The sequence below is a fragment of the Ochotona curzoniae genome, unplaced genomic scaffold, assembly GCF_017591425.1.
Source record: "Ochotona curzoniae isolate NIBS_2020 unplaced genomic scaffold, NIBS_Ocur_1.0 contig_1014, whole genome shotgun sequence".
NCBI lineage: Eukaryota > Metazoa > Chordata > Mammalia > Lagomorpha > Ochotonidae > Ochotona > Ochotona curzoniae.
The window spans coordinates 30,741,905-30,767,794 of NW_024464920.1; the positions used below are offsets into that span (position 1 = coordinate 30,741,905).

The following is a 25,890-nucleotide window of genomic DNA, read 5'->3' on the forward strand; positions in this document are numbered from 1 at the left end:
CATACGTATGCGTGGAACACAGAGTAATTCATGTGGTAGCACAGATTTTGGAACTAAATGTGGAAACCTAGTCAGAAAGAACCAGTCATGCAAAAAAAAAAAATATATATATATATATATAAACCAAATCTACTTCATTAATTATAGTAATTTATAGCAAGCCTTCGCATTTATCTTTGAAGCTGTGGAGAGCAATAGTGTGATCATCTAAAGCTGTAGATAATCCCTTAAGTATTTGTATGGACTTCAGATTTGATTGCAAGATTTTGCTGCCAGTAAGATTTAGCTAAAGCAAAATTAAAATTACTGTGTTTTTCATTCCCACAACAGACACCCAGCCAACAATGACAGGTGGTCCAAAATTAGAATTTGGTTGTATATAATTAAAAGTTGATTTAATGATTAAGCAAAATAATTTTTGCAAACCACTCTGCAGAGTTCTGGACACAGAGTAAATGCTCAGTAGTTATTTTTTCCCCATATCATGTTCTTCCTTCACTTAGCAGCAGAACAAAAGAATGTGTTCTCAACCAATTTATTTCACTGGGTTTCTGAGTCATGAATATAAGAAAATATTTGGCTTTCACTGTTTTTTTTCCATTTAATTAAAACTGCAACTCAACTCTTGGAGTTGTTGTATGTACTGTTCCTAGTTAATTACAATGAAGTAAAAAATCCCCTGACAGCAATGATCTGACATTTAATTAAATCAGTGGTTGGTTCAGCTGTGAATATTGTGTGTTTGTTTTCCTGCAGGTTCAAGTTTTTACTGTACTTTGTGTCCCAGCCAGATAATATTCCATTTTGTCAATTTAAATGTAATTTTTTATAATTCTGTCTATAACATTCTTTTCAATGTCCAACATTTCTGATCATCTAAAATAATTCTAATTTATATTTAATTAAAATCATTTGCTATATGTGTAAATGGCAAGAAACATGTTTTTAAAATGCCTTTAAATTATATTAATATAAACATGCTCCTTACTTTATGACAGAGTTACAGCTCACTAAACTCGTCATAAATTTAAATTACCATAAACTGAAAATGCATTCACATACCTAGTCAATAAGACATTACATTTTAGCTTTGCCTGCCTTATCTGTGCTCAGGACAGTTAAGTTAGCCTATGTCTGAGCAAAATGATTTGAGTAAAGCCTATTTTATAATATACCACTGATATCTCAAATAATATATTAAATACTACACAAAAAACAAAAAACAGAATGGTTGTGTGGGTATATGTTCACACCAATGCAAAGTTGAAAATTCTTATGCTAATCCTCCTAAGTCAAGAAATATGTATTGCTTGTTCATGGTTTTATATAAGAAACCCTTCCAATCTAGTAGCAATATAAAATGTTATCGATAATGAACACAATAGATAAGGGTTTCTTTTGGTCTATCTTTATGAATAAATATCTCCCTCTGGGGCTGGCAGTGTGACTCTGGGTTCAGTGGCATACATATAGTTCAAGTCCCAGCTGTTCTACTTCTAGTCCAGCTCCCTACCAGTGCCCCTGGAAATGCAGCAGGAGATGGCCCAAGCGCTTGGGGCCCTAGCCCTTGGGTGACCTATCTGCGTGGAGGACCAGGCTCCTGGCTCCAGCTTAGCCTAGAACTCATCATCACAGCTGTGTGGAGTCAGCCCACAGGAGACAGATGATATCTCGCTCTGCTTCCGTCCCTCTCTTATGCCGCCTCCCATCTTTTTTCTCCGTAGCTCTACTTTTAAACAAACACATAGGCTTTTAAAACTCACTGTATTAATGACAAAATACTAGTCTATGAAAATATCTTTTTGACAGTAGTATACTGCACAACCAGAATTATTCAGCAGTTTCTCAAAAAGAGTATGGCAGAATATTTTAGTGACTGTACCTTCCTATGAATTACACCTTCCTATATTTGTGCTCTAAAATTAGAGAATGTAATTTGGTGATGCAATTTCATTTTGTGACATAAGAGTGGTACACAGAGGTAAGTAGCATATACCTGTTTGCATCAAATAACTTAAGTAGAGCTTCATTTTCTTATTTGGTGTTAATATTTTGAAAATACTTAGAATGTCTTCGGTCTCCAGGTTTCATTTGGGTTGCCATTTTCTAACAGCCTGATCTATTAATAACAGTTTGGAAATAATTTTCTGTGCCAGTTGCAAAAACAAAGGTAAATACACAAATTATTATAGAAGTTTTACAAAAATACTTATTCACTTGGGGCTTTGCAAAGGAAAACTATACTTGTTAAAGACTTATGGAGTTTGAACTAGAAACTGCCTGCACAGAAATGAAGGAATTGCTAGGATTTTTATTCCACTTGTACCTCCTTGTCTCATTTACATGCTGATGAACTACTCTGTGCCATTTGTATGTCAGTGCAGTGATATTTTCTAACAGTTTTCTTAAAAAAAATTGTCATTTTCCTGCTGCTTCAGAAATTATTTGCAATAAGAATCTCTACTATCTTATGGCACATAAAATTGAATAGTTTTACTATGACTTGAAACTTATATTTTTGCTCTGTCTTTCCTGTTTTCAGCGGTACAAGGATCAAGTGTTATTTTCCGAACTGTGGAGGTCACATTGCATAAGGAAGGCAATACCTTTGGCTTTGTAATACGAGGTAGGTGATGCTTAAACTGGATGTGAGTGGGAAGACATCCTCAGAAAAACTCACATTTCCACTGCACCTGGCCGCTCTTGAATATTTGTACTGGCCTTTTAGTAAATAAAATGGTAAATGAGACTCTAGTAGAACACAGAACAATACACCACGTTTGTAAACCGTGTCAGTTCGCAGTCAGCCTACTAATTTGTTGCTTTTCAGCACATCTTCTGCATTTCCTTTTGAACTTTTCAGTATCATTGAGTCAAAAGTGTTTATGAGTATAGTTTCTTTTGCTTTAATACCAAGGATTACCCAACTTTGTTTAAATTAATTTTGCCTGAAACATACTTTGTTATTGTAACTTCCAAAAGATAGAATTAAAATAATCTACTCCCTCAGGAACCTCTGTGCAACAGTTTAACTCATATTTGAATGACATTTAAAAGAAAGATTTGGGGAACTTTGACTTGTCTATAAAACCGTTCATTCTAAGCTGTATGTTTGTTCTCTTGGTTTACTCTTATTATTAACAGCTTTTGCCCTGAACCTTTATCCCACATTAATTATTCTTAATCACTGATATGACAGTGAGGTTCAATATGACACTACTGAACCATCAGGATTTTGGTTAACATTTCATGTTTCTTGATTTTTCATTTTACCAATGACATTTGGTATTTCATTAGTGTCAAAATTTCATAAAACTTATTAAAATATCAATTTACATAAGTAGACATGTCTTTATAGTTGTGCATCAAAAAATAAAAGATGCATTCACTTATGAAATTGTGTCTCCAGTGACTTTCTTAAACACACTGAGACATTTTGACCAGTAGTTATCTATGTTTTTATGGGCAAAACAATAGTTTTCTGACCAATAGCTACCTTGAGGTAAAACAGATCATTTACCTTAACTGCTCCCCAATTTGTGTGTAAAATATTTAACTGAAAGTGGTGACAGGTCACTGGATCAGGAATCGCAGGTTGAGAGCTGGTATGTACACATCTGTTTTTACAGTATAGGCATAACAACTACAGGATGTCTTATATTGCATGCCAGCCTAATGACTGAAAAAACTGTAACATAAAATCAGCTGGTACAAGCATTCATCATACTTTATGGTTCATCAGTAACAAACCAGATTGCAAGTAGAAGAACTAAGCCAACAGTAAGTTGTCATTTAAAAATTGAACGACTGAATTGTACAACTTCCTTTAGACAAATGATGATGCGATGTTAACAAAATGTACTTCCTACAGTTTACAAGAATTTCAGGTATCTATCCATGCAGAGTTGTATGAGAACTGCCATGGAGGAAACTTGAATGAATGAGTGACCACTTGAGATTGCCTTAATGTGTCTGAACATCAAACTTTTTAGCACTGTACTGATTTTGAAAACCTTAACATTAAAAGGAAAAGCAAAAAAAAAAAAAACCTTAGCATTAGTGAAAGAATTTTAGTTGATGAGTACCACATTTTATAGATTTTGATAACTTCCTTTATATGTTGGTTAGATGCAACCGTTTATGGGATTTTGTATAATTTCTGAATTAGGGTCAAATAAAGGACTTTCAATTTTAGAACAGTTTGAGGTTCATGTGCGGGATTATTCCCAGCTCAATCAGTGGTCACCACTAGGCCCTTAAAAACCATAAATAAGTCATAATGAGAAAGTATTGTGCATGATGTTAGTGTAGCAGATGAGACATTTTCGTGAGGATGGGAGTTGAGCTGAGCTTAGGTCAATGGAGAACTCCAGAGCAACTGGGAAATGGGAAGATAACTGCAGATAGAGCAGGTATACATGTTATAACTGGAGGATTTGTTAATCTGTTAGAGCACAACTTTGACCATTAACATGAACGTTTAGGTTATGATTGGAGCAGCATTTCAAATGCTACAAGTCCTGACATCTAAAACAGTCGTGACTCCTCAAACCGTAGAATCTTATACCTACAGAGTAAAAAATGACTTTCTGCCCTGGACACTGGAGACTTCAATATTAGTTAATTCCTTGCCACCAAGTTAAAGATAATTATTTTTGGGTAATAGAAAAAAAAAATCTGCCATTGAGTACCTTTTCATTGTCATTCACAACTGTAAAACTGTAGGGAATTCTACTCTTAATATATGCTGCCTGGCATTTAGACTTGCTCTGCACTGCTGAGCCTGCCATTGGTGTTTGTAAAAGCATCTTAGGTGAGTGTCACGAGCATCCAGGATTGAGACTCACCATTCTCTCAGGGGCTCTCACCTCCAGATCCTCCGTGAATCATACCCTTAACCTTGTTGGTGAAGCAATGACAGAATATCGCATACCAAGAAATTTACAACTACCTCACACTTTAACATGAAGTCACCTTTACATGTTTAAATTTTGACCTTTAAATCAAAGTTTGTAAGTAAAAGTATCTTGCTGCCTTGTGTTCTTGCCTAAATCAGTACCTCGTCAGAGGAGCTTTCCTAAAGTGATCACCTTGCAAACAGAGCTCACTTGGGAAAATCTATGTAATTGTTTATAAGCATTTGCTACAACCAACTGTCATTTTTTTTTTAATTTCTTCAGGGAAAGAAGTGGTTTTCCAATATTAAATAGGAATGTGTAAGATAAGACTAAATGAAAGAACCAAATACTAAAATGGAACTCCAGTCCATCAGAATCAGTCTGTTGCAATAGAAATGAGCCTATGGAAAGCTGTTGCCTTCTTTAGGAAGTGTGAATACCTTTTAGTTTTTCTGTTAGTTTGGACTGTGTGAGTTGACCACTGTATGTGTGTTGAGTCTGGGAAATGCCACTCTGTCCTGCTGGGCAAACATTGAAGCAGTAATAATTGACTTCAGCGTTCATATTTGTTAGTCCCATTTTGCCACCCAGATAGGCAAAACCTGATTTTTTTTCTCTTTCCTTCTTTATTTTAAATTCTGTATATTTTTGAATTTTACTTTAGTTTCTGCTTCCTTTAATGTCAGATTTTAGACGTGCTGATTCACCTGCATAATAGCCCAGGTTCATTGGCATTAGGTATACACAGCAGTATTTGGTTTGTAATTGGCTGCTGTTTTTAATTGAGTCAGGAGTTGTAATTAGTTAATCCTCCTGCCATAGCAGTTGTTAGCCATTTCATACATCACCCTGCTGACAGCGAAACATTTATTAAGAAGTGGAGGAATTATGACTTCAGGTACATATTTGATAGAAAATCAGCAAGATCTTCAGTCTATAATGTGCCGAAGGGTAATTTTCCATGCTTTTCTTTGTACATCCACAAATGTACTTCAGTTTCTCGGGTGGTGTTTTGTGAGTTTTTTCCACAGCGACAGTGAAAATAATTGTAAGCTGTGTTCCATTTCTCTGCTAGGGGGAGCGCATGACGATAGAAATAAGTCTCGCCCAGTTGTGATAACATGTGTTCGTCCTGGAGGGCCTGCTGACAGGTAAGCTTCATCTTTCTGTGTAGCTACCCAGAAAAAATAGAACTATAGATTTTTGTATAGAAATTGACAAGGTATGCGTTTTGTGGTAGAAGATGGCTACTAAGTAAGTAAGTTAGAATGTGAAAATGCAAAGATTTTGGGTTGTGGAATCAGAAAAATATAGTTTCACTTTAGGTTCTACACTTAGACCCTGTGTCTCTGGCAAACCACTTAGCTTCTGAGTTCGGTGTGCTGCGTTGTCAGTGTAAGGGAACTGTCCGGCTCTGCCCCAGGTTGCAGCTCTCTGGTGCCTTCAGGGGGCTTCTTACAGGAGACACTTAACTGAAGGCAACTGACTTTCTCAAGGCCCGCATGTGAAAGTTGATACTCTTCCTCAACCTGGGAACACAGCTGGTGGTGACGTGGCTCTTCCTACTACCAGAATCCTTATATAATGGCATCCGTATTTTTTTCTTTTGGGATTTTATTATTTTATTTATTTGAAAGAGAAACAGAAGACAGGTCAATATTTCCCGTCTTTTGATTCATGTTCAGAATGGCCTCCACAGCTGGGGTGGAGCCAGGCTGAAGGCCAGCACTAATGCAGGTCTCCCAGGTAATTAGCAGTGACTCAGCCATTGGAGCGAACTTCTGCTGTTCCCAGAGTGTGCGTTAGCATGAAGCTGACACCCAGCGAAGGGTCACAAAACAAGCCCAAGCCAATGCGTGGGAGAACTAACATGTTTCTTAGCCACTGTATCAAACACCTGCCTCTGGTACTATCTTTGTACATGACTACATTCAATGAAGTGACTTTTGAGTTTTGACCTAGAATTGTCACTTTCTTGTTGAATATGTGCAGGGCATGCAGTTTCAGCTTTCCTGTCAAAGCCATTGCTGGATTCCAGGCAAACTCAGTTTTGATGTTTCTGGATCTACTTACCTTTATATTCACCACCTGCAGCAAAAGTCAACCCCGTAATAATGGGGAGTTCGACTTCTCTCAGCTGTTGTCGGAGAGTCTTAGGAAATGCACTGATTATTTCTGCATGTGTTTCCAGTCAAGATAGATTTTAAAATATTTTAGCAGATATAATAATAATAAATTTCTAGTTATTAAATGCTTGGCAGATATGATCTTATTTTATCCTTGTACCAACCCTCCAAATGAATGTTTTATATACATTTATGGATAGAAAAACAAGCCAGTGTGGTTAAGTGACTTGCCAATCACTAAGAAGAACTGGATTAGGAATCCAGGTTTATTCCCCTTGAACTTTCTTATTGATCATTCACTTTTAAGGAAAACTGTGTTTCATATAAATGGGAAAATGCAGAGGTGCTGAATTCTTACCTGGGTGGATGGCTAGATAAACAGACATGGTAGAGAATGACACAAAGCCAAAACTTACAAGGAAATTTTGCCTTTATTCCCTTTTCAGGCTTTTCACGCTTCTCTTGAGAATTAGTCTTTCTTAAGAAAGAATATTTGTATTTATGATTGATTATCATATAATAATATTAATAAATCTATTAATCACATTTAGAGGTGGAGTTTATAACAGTCTACAAGTTTGTGAATGAAGTTTAATCAAATTAAAGATAAAATTTTAGAATAAAATTACTTGGAGAGTTATTAAAGTAAAAGATTTAACATGTCATTTGTAGTTTTTCCTCTTTCTCATCTCTGCCCATACTGAGGTAGGGAGGGGCAGTTTAGGGACCTCCAGGCTGTTCTTTCACTCAGTGATGTCCTGAGTTACCTTCCCCAGTGCCTCAAGGCTCTGAGCTCACAGCAGGAAGGACAGCAGGTGCAGGCCTCTTCCAGGCAATGGGAGACAGGATCAATTTAATGATTGCCAGATGGCTGTGTAAATCAGTGGGGGAAGTTTACAGACTAGGGCAATTTCCCACCAGCACCCTGTATTCTGCTTGCGTTCACCAGCAGTAAATTAAATGAAATTACCAGGTGTCTGTGCTCACTTGACTTTGGGAAATTTGGTGAATGTTACTTCCTGGACTCTAGTAAGTCAGTATTAGACATTCAGGTCAAAATATAGCAAAAGAAAAGTGTGCCTTTCCCAATTTTGTACTTCAAAAGTTAAAAGTTATTTTCTCGAGACTGATTTTCATCTTAGAATAATTTTCTGTTCTGAGATATCTCCCTCCACGCTTTCTGTTGCACTTGGTTTTAAAGGGGATGCAAGCGGGATGAAGAGCTGAATAGGTGGGAATGAATGCCTTTGAGTAAGTGATTAGCAATGCAGAGTTCCACTGTGCTAGATTAATAAAGGCTCTACCTTTTACTCGCTTTAGAGAGGGCACAATCAAACCCGGTGACAGGCTGCTCAGTGTGGATGGGATCCGGCTTCTGGGAACCACACATGCAGAAGCCATGAGTATTCTCAAACAGTGTGGACAAGAAGCAACGCTGCTGGTTGAATACGACGTCTCCGTGATGGGTAAGTCTGAGTCTTGGGGGCAGGATCCCTAAACATAAAGATCTGTCACTGTCCACTGCTGACAAACCACTTTGTATTAAGTGTGTGTTGCTATGACCCCATCAATACCAAACCATTCCTCTCTGAGTTCAGGAGGAGGTGAGTGGTCCTTTTTAGAGAGATAAGTTCTGTGACTGGGATCCAAAATTGTGCTTCATTCTGTCAGTGCTGTGCCTAACAATCATTCTTCAATAGGCATTCCCTTTTGGCAGAAAGCTTTTTTTTTTCTCTTGAAAGTCAGGAAAAATGGCATGATGAGCTTAAGGAGTATTTGTTTTTTTTTTTCACCTCAAGGAGACTGGTAGCATAGCGTGCTCCTTTTCATCTTTTCATTGCCTCACAGTATGAAGCCAGCTACTCAGAATTAACAGAATTGACTACTTATTTTATCATCAGACTTAGTGACAAGGAAAAGAACAGGGACATGTCGTGTCATTGATCGCATCAAATAGAAGTTGAGTACCACGTGCTTTCTTTACATAGTAGTTCTGAAAGAAAGCTTTACCTCTATACTCAATCTATGGTAAAACTGTTAAGATATTTTCATGTGGCTTTTAAATGTTGTATGTAATGTGAACAAAGGCAGAAGAATTATGAGAGAATGAATTAGGACTTGAAATTGAAACTTAATTCTTACAAGGAGTCCATGCAGTGATCAGACTTGAATATGTCAAGTGACTTCTCTGGCCAATTTTATGCTGATGGAATGTAGCATTCAGAGAGAGAACGATTCTGTGATTGCAAGCACCTTTATGGCTCACTCTGTAGGATGCATATATGACAGTGTTTTTTGGAAGTACTGTTAACATGTTTTCTGATCTGCAATATCTCAGAGAGATAGAATCTTTCCCGAAACACTCAAAGCATGAGACTTGAGAAGTTACTGCTTAGCAGAGTAAATGATGTGATATGCTCTTCACATTGGAAGTTGACATATGAATATCATCTCCCTTGCTCCTTTCTTCTCTCTCCTCTCTCAAGCACACACTTCTTTGTCTCTCTTTTGTCATGTAGTTGTTGAAGTAGAATTTGAGTTATATTATTTGAGTTCTGTTTTCAACTATACTAATTTCCTTCTGTTGGTTTGATCTCCTTCTGTCTTATTTTACACCTGGTGTATAACCATGTCTATTTTAAAAGGTGTCATTGAGAATATGTAAGATATATTTAAATGATGAAGCAACTGGATTGCTAAGAATTGAAACAGATGTTCGACATTGTTAGTACATTTATTATACAAACGTTATTGAGCTAAATGACACACAGATTCAGGAGTTACAAACAAAGTAGACCTGATGCCTGTCCTCAGAAAGCCCGTAGTGGAAAGAAGAGGTGATGGTAAGCAAAAGCATTACCCAGCAAGCATGCAGAAAATGCACTCATAGAAGCTATAAGCAGGCACGTGTGAAGGTCGACAGGTGCTTTGTACTAGGATATTCAGTGAAGAAATGACAGGTTAAAACTCAAAAGCTGGTGCCCAGTGCCATGGCTCAGTGCCTAAATCCTTGCCTTGCACATGCCAGGATCAAATAGCGCTGCCAGTAAATGTCCCAGACACTCCACTTCCCATCCAGCTCCCTGCCTGTGGCCTGGGAAGCAATAGAGGATGGCCCAAAGCCTTGGGACCCTGCAGCAACATGGGAGACCCAGAAGAAGTTCCTGGCTCCTGGCTTCGTGTCAGCTCAACTCTGGCTATTGCAGCCTTTTGGGGAGTGCACCAGTGGACATACAATCTGAAAAAAGAAGAAAAAAAAAAAAGCTAAGAAGAAACCAACTCTCAGACTGAGGGCAGCACTGTCGGTAAAGCCTTAGAGACAATGAATTCTTTGTTGCAACCGGTACCATTTCAGCACATTTCAGCCTGCCTTGTCCTCAGCTGATAATTTTAACTCACAGGCATCCCCATTCAACCTCCTACTGTGAACTGCCAGGCAGAAAACTATTTGAGTTCCTCAAGGTTACTGTATTTAAGGTCAATACAAAAAATCAAAAGTATTTTTGTATACTATGAATCCAGACAGTCCATTTTTAAGATACATTTATAATGATGAGAAAACAGAATATTCCCATAAGGAATAAATCTAACAAAACTTATATGTACTCATTTTATATACATTTATAGATATGCATATATATATAAATTCACAAAGAAAACATGAGGATCTGTATTATTGGGTAGGAAGTTTTATTATCTGACATGTCCTTCAAGTATACTCGTCAATTTATTATATTTAAAATATTAATAAATGATCTGTACATCTGAGTAAGCTGTCTTAAATGCTGAGTTAGAAAAGCTACAAGGGAACAAGAGCCACAAATCAGCATTTGAAAACTCTGAAAAGGCAGAGAATCTTTTTCTACCCAATATCAAGATTCATACTAAGACTTCCCATCAGTGATAATATATGCTATTAAAGAGATCAAAGGGGCCCTACACCATAGTAGCCTAGTGGCTAAGTACTTACTTTACATGTGCCAGGATCACATATGGGTGCCAATTCATGTCCCAGATGCTCCACTTCTCACCCAGCTCCCTGCCTATGGCCTGGGAAGGCAGTTGAGAATGGAGCAAAGCCTTGGGAAACTGCACCTGCATGGGAGACCTGGAAGAAGTTCCTGACTCCTGGCTTCAGATCAGCTCAGCTCCAGCAGTTGTGACTGCTTGGGGAGTGAACCAGCGGGCAGGGGATCTTTCTGTATCTCCTCTCGGTATATCTGCCTTTCCAATAAAAGGAAATCTTAAAAAGAGAAAGAGAGAGAGAGAGAGACAGAGAGAATCAATGGAAAATGATCGAATGTCTAAAGACAAAGCATTGAAGATATGGAAATTAGTGGACTTCAAAAGGTTTATGAAAGGTGGAATTATAAGATCAGTTTATTTTGATGCAAAAACATTTGAAACGCATGCATAGTTTTTCATGAATGCATTTTCTGTGAACATTTGCAGTCCCCACATACACATGGGTTTACAGAATGTTTACAACAAAATAAACTCACCTTGTATTCCATTCTACATGAACTTTTGAAGTAACCTTGCTTGCGTTCCACTGGGAATGGATTGAACTAGTCAGCAAATGATACTTGGGAAAATTAATTAGCTACATGGGAAAAAGTAAAATTAACTTCCTGCCTCATATACCAAACCCAAAGTAAGTTCTACATTTACCTAACCTTTTTCAAATAGACTGCTGTTATAAATAAGTGGAATGAATATCTTTTACCGAATCTTTGTGCTTACTTCATTAAGATAAGGACTGTATTTATTTTTAAACACTTGACACAATATTCAAAGTGACCTTTACAGAGGTTGTACTACATTATATTGCAACCAGCAATTTTTAAAGTATACATATCTCACTTTTTTTCAATACTGAATACTATCATTTTTTCTTATTTTTATTGTTTTCCACAATACATTTCTGTATTGTACCAGCATGCAAAACCAAGGATACTGGGGGAAAGACTTATTTTTTCTCTAGAATGTGAATAGATTGTTACATATTTGCACAGCTGTATGAATAATCTTTACTTATGTGTATTCACTGATGAGCAAACAAACTGGTAATTTTCAGGTAATTGTTTTATCAGGCATGGATTTGAATATTAAATCGTTAAGAGAAATGATTGATTCTTTTCTAATCAAAAAAGTACTTGCCTGTTTCCTTACCTCATGGGAGCTTCACTATGCTGTACACTTTTTCACAAAATCAAGATAAAGCTATAAAACTTCACCAGTGACTTTGTAGTCACTGATCCTAGGAGTAAAGCAGCATAATTTGCTGTGTGTTTAATCTATATTTAGAGAAAATTGCAGAAGAATTGGAAGCTGAGTTGTTTAAGGGCTGCCATCAGTTTTTTAACATAAGGTGGCTGTTGTGGTGCAACAAATGAATGCGCTGTGTAGGTCACTTGCAGCCCGTATCAGAGCCAGGCATCAGGTCAACCCTCCAGTTCTGCTTCTGCTTCCTACTCATGTGCACCAAATGCCTGGATCCCTGCAGGCACAGATGGAGCTCCTGGCCCCTGGCCTTAGACGGGCACAGTCCTGACTCTTGTGGATATATTTATGTATATTTATGATATTACTGTGCATATTCCTACATCCAGCTTCTTTCTGAAGTTGAATCATAGGCTGTCTTTCTTTTCAGCTTGTGCAATCTCTTTCTCTATAGCAAGTCCACGCTATGCTCATGAGTATTTCCTTTCAGCCAACCCAGACTAAGTCCTGCTTGAGCAGGTCCTCAAAGGAAGGTCCCTGCTGAGATTTTCTGTCCCAGGTGGTCAACATTTGTCTTTAACTAGCTGCACATTTTACAAAACAAGTACCAGAACTCCTGGGAAGGATGTGAAGATTATTGACAGTGTAGCAGATAGAAGAGCTGAACTGCTGAGCTTAACTGGTTATCATTAGTGCAGCTACTTTCTCAGTCTCTCTCTCTCTCTCTCTCCTTTTAAGATTTATTTATTTTGGGCCTGGCACGATAGTGTAGTGGTTAAAGTACTCACCTTGCACATGTTGGGATCCCATATGATCTCCGGTTCTAATCCCAGCAGCCCTGTTTCCCATCCAGCTCCCTGCAGTGGCCTGGGACAGCAATTGAGGATGGCCCAAATCCTTGGGATCCTGCACCCTTTTTATTTATTTTTATTGGAAAGGCAGATATACAGAGAGGAGGAGAGACAGAGAGGAAGATTTTCCATCTGATAATTCACTCCCCAAGTGAACACAATGGCTGGTGCTGAGCCAATCTGAAGCCTGGAGCCAGGAACTTTCCTCCAGGTCTCCCATGCGGGTGCAGGATCCCAAGGCTTTGGGCCGTACTCGACTGCTTTCCCAGGCCACAAGCAGAGAGCTGGATGGGAAGTGGAGCTGCCAGGATTAGAACCGGCGCCCATATGGGATCCCGGTGCATTCAAGGCAAGGATCTTACCCACTAAACCACCATGCCAGGCCCACCACCCCCCCTTTTATTTTTTTGCTAGCTATTGTTGGTGCCCTAGTTCTAGTTCCCTTTCAGCCTGCCAGCTCAAGTGTGTCCACCCTGTATCATTTGTCAGACCCATCTTGAAGGTTCATCTCCAACAAGTTAGTTTATAATTTCTAGGTTTCTGAAGTTAATTGGATAGTTTAATTTTTATCATAACAAGTATCCATAATAATTTTTGAAATTTCTGACTAACATTACAGAAAAAATATAGCTTATATGGGTCGTGGACACTTACTGTAGTAGTTGAGGTCCCCAAATTCCACATCAGAATAACTGGAATTGATACCCAACAACAACTTCTGACTTCAGCCTGCTGCAAGTGCAGACCCTGGCAGGCATTCCTGTGGTCAGGAAGCTGGCTCCCTGCCCCCATGTGACTGTCACCCAGAGCGACTTCCAAGATCCTGGTTTTTGTACCAGTCCAGCTCTAGCCATTACAAGCATAGGAATTCAATCTGCCTCTGTGTTTTTTAACAAAATACCTAAATAAAATGTCATGGGATATCATTCAGGAGCTCGGTATTATATATATGCTAAGGATATCCGTGGTAATATCAGATAATGAGTAATGTTGACTAATAATTTAATAGCTAAAATTCCCTAGGGTCCCAGCTCACTAAACTTTAAGTGACATTGATTGTGATAGGTTCCAGAGAGTTCTTTTATGTCTGTGGGATGGACCCCTCATTTGAAGCAGAAGAACTGATTGTATCATCTGAAGTCCTTAAAGCTCTCCTGACTCTTTAAATTTAGTAAATTCTCTGAAGTGATGAGAGATATTACAATCTCTGCGCCACTACCCCATTTTTAAAAACTGATATATTCCTTAAATGCAAAAGTAAAGTAAAAAATTATTTAAAGTCACACTGAAATAAAATAATTTTAAACCAAATTAAAGTAGTTCCAGTGAAAACCACTGCCTCCAAAGGAAAAGCTGGTCCATTCTCCTATTAACTGCACAAAACTCAGTAATCCTATTGACAGTTGCAAATCTCCCAGGGATAATTTCCCAACACTCTTAACAACAGACATACATGCATCTGGTGCTTGCAATGAAAGAATCTCAACTGAATTTGAACTGTGGTAATGCAGCAAGGTGGAGGAATTCACCATGGGGGTGATTTGGGGAGGGGTTGGGGGAATCCTAGTGCCTATTAAACTGTGTCACATAATGCAATGTAATCAATTTTAAAAAGCAATGAATAAATAAAAGTTTTTAAAAAGATGCATCTGGTGCTGCCAAGTCATTATCTGCAAAGGTTTTGATCTTGGCAATCTGAGACATTTACTAAATTAATGGAAACTTTAAAATCCCCACATTTGCTAATAGCATGTGATGTTTCTGAAATTAAGTATGCCCATTGTGGGGGTCAGGGGACAAAATAAGCCTTTTAATTTTAGCACATCTTAGAAAGATGAAAATTGATTGAGCTTGCTGGGGTATGGGGTAATCTCAATTTCATGTAAGTTTCTCTGGGGCCATTGACATGTGTTGATTAGGCTAGAATGACTTTGCCTTTTTAGAAATGTGGCAGAGGAGTATTTCAATGGATCATAAGGTCGTTTTGGGGTTGTCTCCAGCTCCAAAATGATTTTTCCCTGAGGTTTTAGAATTTTATCGTCTTCATTATAAAATGATCTTCAAACAGTATTTCACTGGGCAAAACTATTCTTTATACCTCCCATTAACCGTTACAGCATATAACTATCTGTTATAACTTCCAAAATACAAGCTGTAAGATTCCTTGTTGGATCAGCCATGAAACTCTACTATGTATTTTCTTTGTGTTTTCAATTTTTCCTTGTACACAGCATTTACTGAAGAGCTCTGGTATGTAGTAAGATGATTATTTCTTAGAATAATTTCTGTTATACTAGAGAGTGATAAAATAATAGGTAAATCCCAATCATCGTGCTATCAATAGAATGAACTCATCTCTCTCATTTGCACACTGGAAATGATCGCCAGATGCCCTGTCAGATCCCTTAGGGGGTGTCCAGGTGCTATATAATAGCTCCCATAGCCGTTCTACCTCCTGGATCTTGTTATAAATCAACAGCCTTCTTTTATACTGATAGAAACTGCCCTGAACCTGCTGTGAGGTCAGGAGGTCCTTTAATTTACTTTTAAGGTGAAAGGTTGAGATGGTACTTTTAATGCAAATTTCCTGGAGAACACATTAGTCCTCAGCATCCTCGTTCTGCAGTTCTCATCAGCTCAAGATGCTGTGTTGGTAGCAGCAAATAAAAACAGCCTGATCTCTGGAATGACCTGCAGCTCTGAGAAAACCCCACTCAGTCACTAATACAGCATTGATTGGAATCATTCACAAGGAGCTTTGAGAGATCGACTGCTACATGGAGCTCCTGTGCAAGTAAAAGAGGGATGACTCACTTCAAAATTCTTCTACCAACCTCTGTTCCCTTCGTGACTCTGCAAACCCTCTCTTGCAGTCTTGACATCTCTCTGGGGGCATTTCCCTGTCCGCTCTGAAATAAAGCCCCTAGTCCTCTGTCTGCTGCTAAGATTTTGTCCGTGCTTCTCCAGGCTGCCTCTCTAGGTTTGTTTCCCTGTTGTCCTGCAGCCAGCCACACTGGACACTGATTCGTGGTCTAGGTTATTCAGTGCTTTCTCACGGCTGCCATCCTGCTTGAGGATATTATAGTGTAGCAGTGATAACTATCCTGGTTGGATTCCTGATTCTGCATCTCACTAGCTGTGTGGCAGTCTTTTTATAGTCCCCATCAACCTTTCTGTACAATGGAGATTAGTCATAACAGTACCTACATCCTGTGTTGATTGGAAAGTTGCAGTTGTTAATACATTTTAAACCACGTGACATAGTCCCTGCACTTATGCTTTTGCAGCCTTTCACATTTATTCCTGTTTCTTGAGGCTGAACTTGGTAAAGCTAGCTGTAATGCTTCTCTCGTATTAGCTTTCATATGCCTTTATTATATGCCTCTCGTTGCCTTCGCATCATTCAGTGAAGTAGTATAGGAATGTGTGTATGTGACTGTATCATCTCTTTCAGAGTATAAACTCCTTGAGGCCAAGTGCAGTTTCCTATCCATATTGTATTCCTTGTAGCACCCTACACACAGACAATAATAGTTATTCTTGGTCGATCGAATAACAAATAAAAAAATTAATATTGAGCCTCTTTCTCCAACATTTATAGTAACCAAAAATGATTTCTCATACATTTAGGGTGCTTCTGGCTTGTAACACACTGTCCCATATTTTATACTTTTTATCTTCTTGATAACCTGTTGAGGACGTCAGGCTGCTTCTCTGTTTGCAAGGGCAGAAAGTGCTGTGTTGACAGAGGAGTCTGGCATTTATTGATTATTGAAGAAATTCACATGACTTCCACAGTAATAGGTCAGCTCACACAGCCTTGTGAATTCGTTTGCAGCTTAAGTGAGTGAAGCCTATTTCCTGAACAAAACGCTGGGTTTTATAAGATTCATGGTAATCACATAAGAACATGTCAGATTCTTATAGAGAAATGGAAGTTAAAGATCAGTTTATTTTGATACGAAAATTTTGAAATCCGTGTGTATCAGAGATTTTTTTTTTCAAAAGCTCATACTGTGAAAACTCTTTGTGTGGATTTCCCTGTAGATATAAGATTCGGTGTTACATTTTAAGGATATTACATAAGAATGTTGAAAATTAGCCCTTGAATGCCATAAGGAACTTGCGTTCTTTCTCAGTGAGCATGCATGGACTGCCCTGAAATAGCACCTTTACCCGAACTCCATTCCCTTGATAGAGCTGTTTTACACAGAACTCATGTCACAGGCTACAAATACACCCGTCAGGCTAATACCATACAGTGTTTCATTCCAAAACTTGTCATCCCTTATCCATAAAGCCTAAAGGTGCAAGATGAAGTCAAAGATGTTAGCGTTATTATTATTGTTTTCATAAAACTTGCATTTCAAAAAAGATTATGAGGTTTTCTTACTCTTATTTTCCATTTTATAGTTTTGTAGTTGTAGGACTTCCTCCTTTCCTCCCTGGTTTGTAAATTAAAAAAAAAAATCTAAAATACACTTTTCCCCAGTGTCACAATTTGTCAATGTCAAAATCAACATCTAATAATCTTCTACAAGCAGATTACAATCACAGCAACTTCCTTTCACTAAGTATCTGTAATACTCAAGGCACGTGATAAACATTATCACTGTATATTTACCTTAAGAGGCAGGCCTAAGTATCCCCATTTGAGCATCTGAGGAAATAAAGTAATTTGCCTAGGTAGAAAGTAGGAGAATCAGAATTGCAACTGTTATGCTTCATTCCAGAACCTTTGCTTATAATAAAGCAGCTTAATCAGTCATTTTAATGCGAGGTTATATGATGATTCTTAAAGCTGGATGTTTAGAACTGGACCACTTCCTTTGCCTTGGCCCCTGTTCCTCTCCCATCTTCCACGCTCAGGCAGAGCTGCTTCCTTCCCAGCCAGTCACAAATCGAAAGCCCGTGTCAGCCTTTACTTCCTCCTGCTGTGCTTACTACAGCTCTTGCAGGGGACATGTTTCTCTCTCCAGTCAACCTGCTCAGCTCCATGTTCCTTCCCGCCCACTGGTCCTTGCCTTCACTTCTAGTGGCCATCCTTCTCCCAAACAGCTAGAGTTATCTGCACCCAAGGGAGATGTCTGCCTTCCCTTTAATTCCTGCATACCCTGTGCCCTCGGTGCCTCCTCAGTTACCAGTTCTCAGTGGCCTCTGTCCTTCCAGTCTGAAGGCTGTTTGTTCCATGAAGCTTCTCCCCTACCAAGCTGCAGCCCTGCACTATTTTCTAAGTTGCATTTTCTTGTCAACCCTTTCACATACACAAACATGGCGTTCTTTCCCCCTAGCGATTTTAATGCCTCCTCCTTAATGTCACTTACTCAGAGGAAGATTAATTAATTTTAATTTTATTTGGAAGACAGTGGGAGACCAACACACAGTGTCTCCCTAGTGCTTCACTCCCCAGATGCTTGCAACAGCCTGGGTTGGTCCTGGCAGAAGCCAGAAACTCAACTTGGGTCTTCCATATTGGGAGCAGGAACCCAAAGTTCTTGAGTCATACCTGTTGCCTCACAGCAGGTGTGTATGGAAGGCTTGTTCAGAAGCCTCAAACCAGGCATTCCGGGATGATAGACCAGTGTCCCAAACAACGCCTTGCCAGCTTGCCCGATGCCTGCCTCTGACTAGGTGTGCCTGGTCCTCTCCCACAGACAACCCTTTTCCTTTACAATAATCACCACATTTTAAACACTCATATTTAGTGAGGTAATTTGCCCTTCTTCATTCAACTATAAGCATCAGAAGAAAAGGGACAGGGACACTAATTATTTTTAAAAATGTTATTTATTTTTATTGGAAAATAGATCTTGCATATAGAGGAGTAACAGAGAGGTCTTCCATTCACTGGTTCCCTCCCCCAATGGCCGTCATGGCCAGAGCTGAGCTGGGCCAACCCTGGCAGCCAGGAGCTTGTCTCATGTTAGTGCAGCGTCCTGAGGACTTGCATCATTCTCTACTGCTTTCCCAGACCATAGGCAGAGAGCTGAATTGGAAATGGAGCAGTTGGGACACAAGCCAGTGTCAGTATGGCATGCTGTGCTAAGAATGGAAGATTAGCCTATTATGCCACAGAGCTGATCCCCATGACTTATTTTTAAACACACTGTATACAGTATTTTCATGATATACACAAGCAGATCCTTACTTAACATTTGACATTTAATGAATAAAATATAGAAAGATAAGAAGTGGTGCATCTCCTGTGTCTCATAAACGTATGCTCTTCCATGAAAAACCCCAAAACCATAATTAAAGATACAGTGCGGGTATCGGTCGAGATTTGTGCAGTTCTTCACATTTTGATACTCAATCTGTCCTTTATTCCACCCCCACCTCTTCAATGAGTTCCCTTCCCCTGCCCAGCTCTAGTCGCTCTCTTGCTTCTCATCCTTTTCTTTCTCTGAAGGAGCATTTCCTCTAGTTTTATAGATAAAAGCATCAGGGTGCCTGAAACTCCGAGTAGAAAAGCTGGCAGTGATCCATAAGCCCACAGTCACCACTGACTGCTGGCCGATTTGTTCATTAGCAATTTTCAGTAATTCAGAATCATCATGGCTACAGACTCTAACAGGAACTCTGAGTTCTGGAGATTCAAACTGAAAACCTAGTGTTGTGTCAGCCACTGGACGACTCCCAGCCTCTCTCAGAGCAGCAGCAGCTGCCAACTGGGGATACCTGTTGTGTCCTCCGTAGAGCCTGAGCCTGATTAAAAGGGAGATGCTCTTAGACACACAGACGTGGCCTCATGTAAGTGTCACATGTTTGAAGAAGTTAGACTTCACATATTCAGTTCCCTGAACACTTTAATTCTGACATTCAAGTTTCTGTCTTAAGAGATTGAAAGAAACTAGTGAGCCACAAACATACTTAGGGCGTGACAAGTTGCGATTGTGAGCCATGGATCGTGTCACATCCTGAGGTAACATCTCAGCAGCATCCATGTGTTCCCGTGGTCTTGTGGTGCACTTGGGTTCACCATTTCTGACTGCTGCTCTCTGCAACTCTTTTTTGAGGTTTTGATTCTAATTGAAGACATCTCCCACTGTGGAGACCCACTGTGGGTATCTGCAGGGCCTCTTAGTACTCAGTGGTGATTTCTTCAAGTTTATCAGATGTGTTGACCCCTTCCAGGGATAGCAGTGTTACATTCGCAGTGGTACATTCACCCTGAAGAGGCTTCTTCACCTCTGTCTTGCTGCTTACTGTCCAAACAAAATCATCATGAGAACTTAGTAGACATTCCAGTAGAACTCACACACTTGGGAAGGAACTTGGGAAGCAGAGTAAGTCTAGCTTGGTCATTCTTGTGGAAGATCTCATTTGTCAGAAAGATAAAATATGATACCTGCAAAAAATTTTAAACTAATTTGATTTTTGTAATATGTTGGTTTGTGTGGTCTGTGTGTGGCTACTATTGGAATACCTTTCCCAAGACAGATATTCAATTAGTTGTAGATTATAAAACTCAATTGGTAGCAGTGTAGATAATCTAAAATTACAGATAGCATAATATTGAAATTATTCATAACACTTAAAGTTAAGTAAGTGGAATGGCACATGAAAATCTAACTAATTAGATCTCTGTAGCTCTTCTCCCTCCTGCCCTGTCTTCTTTCTGTTACATCCTTTTCTTGTGGCAGCTTCATGACACTGGACAGAGAAGCAAACGCGAAATGAGAGTTGTATGACATATAAGTAAGTTGTTTCATTTTTTGACTAGCAGCTTTGTTTTCTCTGCCCAAGTAAAGGAAGTAATTTTTCACATCAAGTAGGACGTTAACTAAGCTTCATAGATGGAATCAATCTCTGCGATTCAGCCAACAAGAATTAGAGAAGGAAAGAATTCCCATTGACTTGTACAGATAATGCATACTGGGAATCTTACAATGCACTTTTCACGTGGCGTTAACTCTCTGCAGCCCTGTAACACATGGAGGAGTATCCTTATGATTTTACAAAAGAGGTAAAGACGCCTTGAACAGGTTGCTTTTCCCGGGACAAAGAAGCTGTGTAGTACTCCCACACAGCTCGTATTTGTTCACACAGAAGCCTGAGAAGCATTCCAGCACATATAATACATGCTCAAGTATTGGTGGATGTTTCAAAGGCGAGAGTCTATCTTTGTATATTCTGAATTTAAGCTTCTGATTTTGAAGCATAAGTTTTAGTCATTCTTTTCAAAAAACATCTTGCATTAGAGTTTTGATAACAGAAGTGGGACAGGCATCCAGCCCAGCAATGAAGATGGCTATGTCCTGCATCCGTGTGGGTCCAATTCCTGGCTCTGCTTCAAGACCTCAGCTTCCTGCTAGTGCAGACCCTGGGAGACAGCAGGAGATAGCTCAGGTGTGGATCCCTGCCTCTGCGAGAAATACCGAGGGGGTCCTTGACTCCCATTTTTGTCCTGCATTAATTCCATCATGAACATTTGCAGAGTCAAGCACAGTTGGAGGTCCTCTGTTCCTCTCCTCACACACTCTGTGCACACGCAGACGTGTGTGTTTCTGTGTCTGTGTGTCTCTCTGTGTCTTTGTCTCACTGTCATGGAAACAGATAACATTTTTAAAATAAAATTGAAACTGGGCCCAATGCAGTAGCCTAGCAGCTAAAGTCCTCACCTTGCTCATGCCAGGATTCCATATGGCCACTGGTTCTAGTCCCGGTGACCCCGCTTTGCTTCCAACTCCCTGCTTGTGGCCTGGGAAAACAGCAGAGGACAGCCCAAAGCCTTGGGACCCAATACCCTCATGGGTGACCCAAAAGAGGCTTCGGGCTTCTGGCTTCAGATTGGCTGAGCTCTGGTTGTTGGGAGTGAATCAATGGATGGCTGCTCTTCCTATCTCTCCTCTCTGTATATCTGTCTTTCCAAAATAATAATAATAATAATAATAATAAATCTTAAATAAATGAAACACAAACCACATCATTAATACTTAACAGCTGTAGGCCTTAGTAATTAAGCAAATCTTCCCCAGGAAAAAAAAAATATATATATATATATACATCCCAGAGCATCAAATATTTAACATTAAGCATCAAAGAGAGGTCTGAGTAAGAAGGAAGAAAGTGAGACAATGAATTTATTATATACTGGTGCTTAATCATTCAGCCCTTGATATTGATTCAAATTATGGTAAAGCTGCCCTGACTAAGGCAGTGAGACATGTTTTCCTGGAATCATTCTAGCACTTTTTCCTTTACTGTCTTAAAGTCTTGAATATACCCAGAGACATCTTCAGAGATTCCAGGACACTACATTGGCAGCCCAGATTTCCAACATGACCCAGAAGTATTAGAATTCAGCCTGCCTCAGAAGAGAAGGGAGAGCAGTAAAAAGCCCAGAGGAAGAATGACAGATGTATTCCTGCAGAAGGGGGAGGGGTGCGTAGAGGTGTGTGTTGTGTTTGCTTCTTAACATAATAGAACACCTTGAGTGGTCCTTTAGAGCTATCACTCTGAAGTCCCTATGAAGGCTTGACGATGAAGTTAACTATTAGCCTTTGCTCTTTGATAGAAAAGCTTGCTTTCCCTAATTCTATGGACCTCTGCAAAATACACAGGATTGAAATTGAGATCCATAGATCCTCAAATTCCCCACAGTTATTTGGATCTTCTTTCTGTTTTGAGTATCAATTTAAGAAAAGGTTGTACTTTGGTCTTTGAAGTATTTCAGGAGTTAATCACGATATATTTTACAGTGGTATTAGGTGCTATGTGTCACCTTCAAGTTTCTACCTCTTACCTGAAATGTAGTCAGGAACTGTTGTCAGATGGAACTTAATGCTGGTGTGCGCCCCATTAGCTGTAAAAGCACTGGATTCACACCCTGAGAAAGGAGGTGTTTATTTTCGCTGTTGGAGAAAGGGTCAAGTCATGTCAAGACGCAATTCAGTCTACTTATTCCAAGAGGTCTGGGAATTTACACACTTGGTGTCCTTGTAGCAGAACAGGGTAGTTCAGGGTAGGGTGACAGTAATCTTATCATGACATCATATGTTGAGATGGCAGCCGAAGTATCAGAGATTTGTTATTTAATACAGTAGTGAACCAAAGGTACCTGCTCATTCTGAATTGATTTGCACCGGTTGCCATTGTAGAGCTGACTGCAACTGAGTCTGTCCAGGTTTGTTGTTGATGGTTTTGTTTTTTTTTTTTTTTTGACTTGGTTATTTTTGTGCGAAAGGCAGATTTTTGGGGAGAGAGAGAGTGATAGACAGGTATTCTATCTGCTGGTCACTCCTTAAAGGGCTTCAGTGATCAGAGCTGAGACCAGTCCGAAGCCAGGAGCCGGGAGCTCTTCCGGGTCTGCCATGCAGGTGCAGGATCCCAAGGCCTTGGGCCATCCTCGACTGCTTTCCCAGGCCATAAGCAGGGAGCTGGATGGAAGTGGGATCACTGGGATTAGAACCAGTGCCCATATGGGATCCTGGTGCAGTCAAAGCAAGGACCTTAACCACTACGCTATCACACCGGGCCCAAGTCTATCCAATTTTATCAGGTGCACTATAATGTAGTTTGGAGGATAGTTTCAGGAAAAAAAAAGAAAAAGAAAAAGAAAAAGCTCTCCTTGGAGTTACAAGTTACTAGGCAATGTATGTACAAAATGCCATATTATGACCAGTGAGTAAATTAGGTAGCTCTTGGAAGTTTGCTATTTAAAGAAGCAGATGCCTGGGAAATCTGTGAATCACCAAATGGAGGAGAGTCTGCTGTTCTGACTGTGTCTGTAAAGCCATCTGCGCTCAGTCGGATGTGGTGACCTTCAGAAGCGCCAGGGTACCTGACTGTTGCCTTTGTCTACTTGGACCACTCTCAAAAGCTGAAAACCTTCATTGTTTTGCTTTCCAAATTTTGTTGAACACCTGTGATAATAGACAATTTATTGCCAAACAGGACTACAGTAATTCTAACCCTCAGTGGACATTGGCACCACCTACAGCGCATTTACAACACCTAGCCCCATGACAAGGGTTTTGTGAATATAAAAAATACAAAAATATAATATATATATAATATATAAGCACCTGTAAACTGTAACTTGCCAAGTAAATATAAAGAATGCTAAATAGTGCTTTGAATGTTCACCCCTCAGTCAAGTCTGTCTTAACATTTTGGTTCTGACATCCATCTAATTTTCTGTCTAGTTCTATGTCTGTAGATTATCAACTGAATTGATTGTGTGATGAACAGCACTTGTGGACAGTCTGCTGGGATCAAGATGCTGGACATGATGCTTATTGCTCCTAGGCAGCTATCACATCGGTGTAACTCGGGGCATCCTATCCATGCTTTTATGACCAGCTTCTGATCAGGTTCTTTTGCCTCCTCCTTGACATGACACTGGTTGTTTTAATAAGTAATTATCCAGCGGTTCCTTTTTAAATCATCTCATGGCATTTTTCCCAGTGTTTGTTTTTTTAATGTTATGTGTATCTCCTATAAAGACTCAAGAAGGCCAGCTAGAAATGTTGATACTTTAAATATTTTGATATTGTTTTTTGGCAACTTCCACATAAATTAGCTTTTAAGGTATCCATGCTTGGCATTCATTTGTCTTATTTCAAGTCTGATTTTTAGAGAACTGTGGTACTTCTTAAAACTGCAAACGTAAGGTCCGTTCTAGCACAGGTTGCCAGAGAGCATTTGCAGCTTGCAGTTGAGCCACTAACTCCTCCTCGCTGACCCCCGTCTTCCCCGTCTCTGGAGGTTATGAATCCTCAGTAGTAAGAATTCCTTTTCAGACTGGCAGATACTTACTCCTGCTTAAGCAGTTTCTCTACCTCAGCAGAGTCTGATGGAGATTCATTCCATGTTCAGTGGGGATCACTTATCCAGCCCAGAAGGATCCAGTCATTACTATTCTTAGACTGAAGAGAAATCAGCCTTTCCAGAGAGTGATGATAAGGAAGATGATGATGGTGTGGAAGCTTTATGTAATGGGGCAAAACATTTTAACAGGCAGGGCGGGGATTTTTCACTTGGTGGCCATAATTCTATTTTCTCATTGATATTTATTATTTGCCAGATTTGTTTGATTACTTAAACTTTAAGAATCATTTTCTCGGGGCCAGTGCAGTGGCTCAAGAGGCTAACCTTCCACCTGCAAACATTGATGTCTTATATGGACACTGTACTTATCTAGGCCATTCCAGTTCAGATCGGGCTTTCTGATTATGGCCTGGGAAAGAGGCAAAGGATGGCCCAAGTCCTTGTGCCCCAGCATCCACTTGGGAGACCCAGAAGAAGCTCTTGACTCCTGGTTTTGGATCGACTCAGCTATAGCCATTGTAGCCATTGGGAGAGTGAACTAGAAAATGGAAGAACTCTCTGTCTCTCTGTCTCTCCTCTGTAACTTTGCCTTTCAAATAAAAATAAATAAATCTTTTCCAAAAAAATGTAAAGACAGAGATGGTAACAGAAAGAGACAGAAGCAGGTATAGGTAGAGATCTTCCAATTGCTGATTCCTCCCCAAATGCCTGCAACAGCTGGAGATGGGCCAGGTCAAATCCAAGGCCTGAGATCTCAACCAGGCCTCCCACACATGGGTGCACACTGTCAGGCAGCTGGAATCCAGAATGCAGCCAGGACTTGAACCTGAGTACTCTGATGTGCTTACAGACATCGTGTTTTGTGTTTTAACTACTGCACCAAAATTTAAAGCAAGAGATAATGTGAACTTTGACTTTCCTTATGAAAGTTTCTCCCTGTAGACAGATTATGTAATTTTAGAAAGAATCTTCCAACTAGCAGTGACAGTGGAAGTGAAAACTTATGGTACTTGGCTATAA

The 25,890-nt window shown here is 39.5% G+C and overlaps 1 protein-coding gene across 11 annotated transcripts in view; it reads left to right on the forward strand.

Moving 5' to 3' along the window:
• Positions 1-25,890, forward strand: part of GRIP1 (glutamate receptor interacting protein 1) — a 570,734-nt gene that overhangs the window by 452,324 nt on the left and 92,520 nt on the right. For all 11 annotated transcript variants that reach the window (XM_040982180.1, XM_040982200.1, XM_040982132.1 and 8 more), the window contains exons 5-7: positions 2,543-2,626; positions 5,974-6,049; positions 8,345-8,490. In XM_040982180.1, coding sequence (XP_040838114.1) covers positions 2,543-2,626; positions 5,974-6,049; positions 8,345-8,490 — 306 coding nt within the window. The remainder of the gene's footprint in view (positions 1-2,542; positions 2,627-5,973; positions 6,050-8,344; positions 8,491-25,890) is intronic.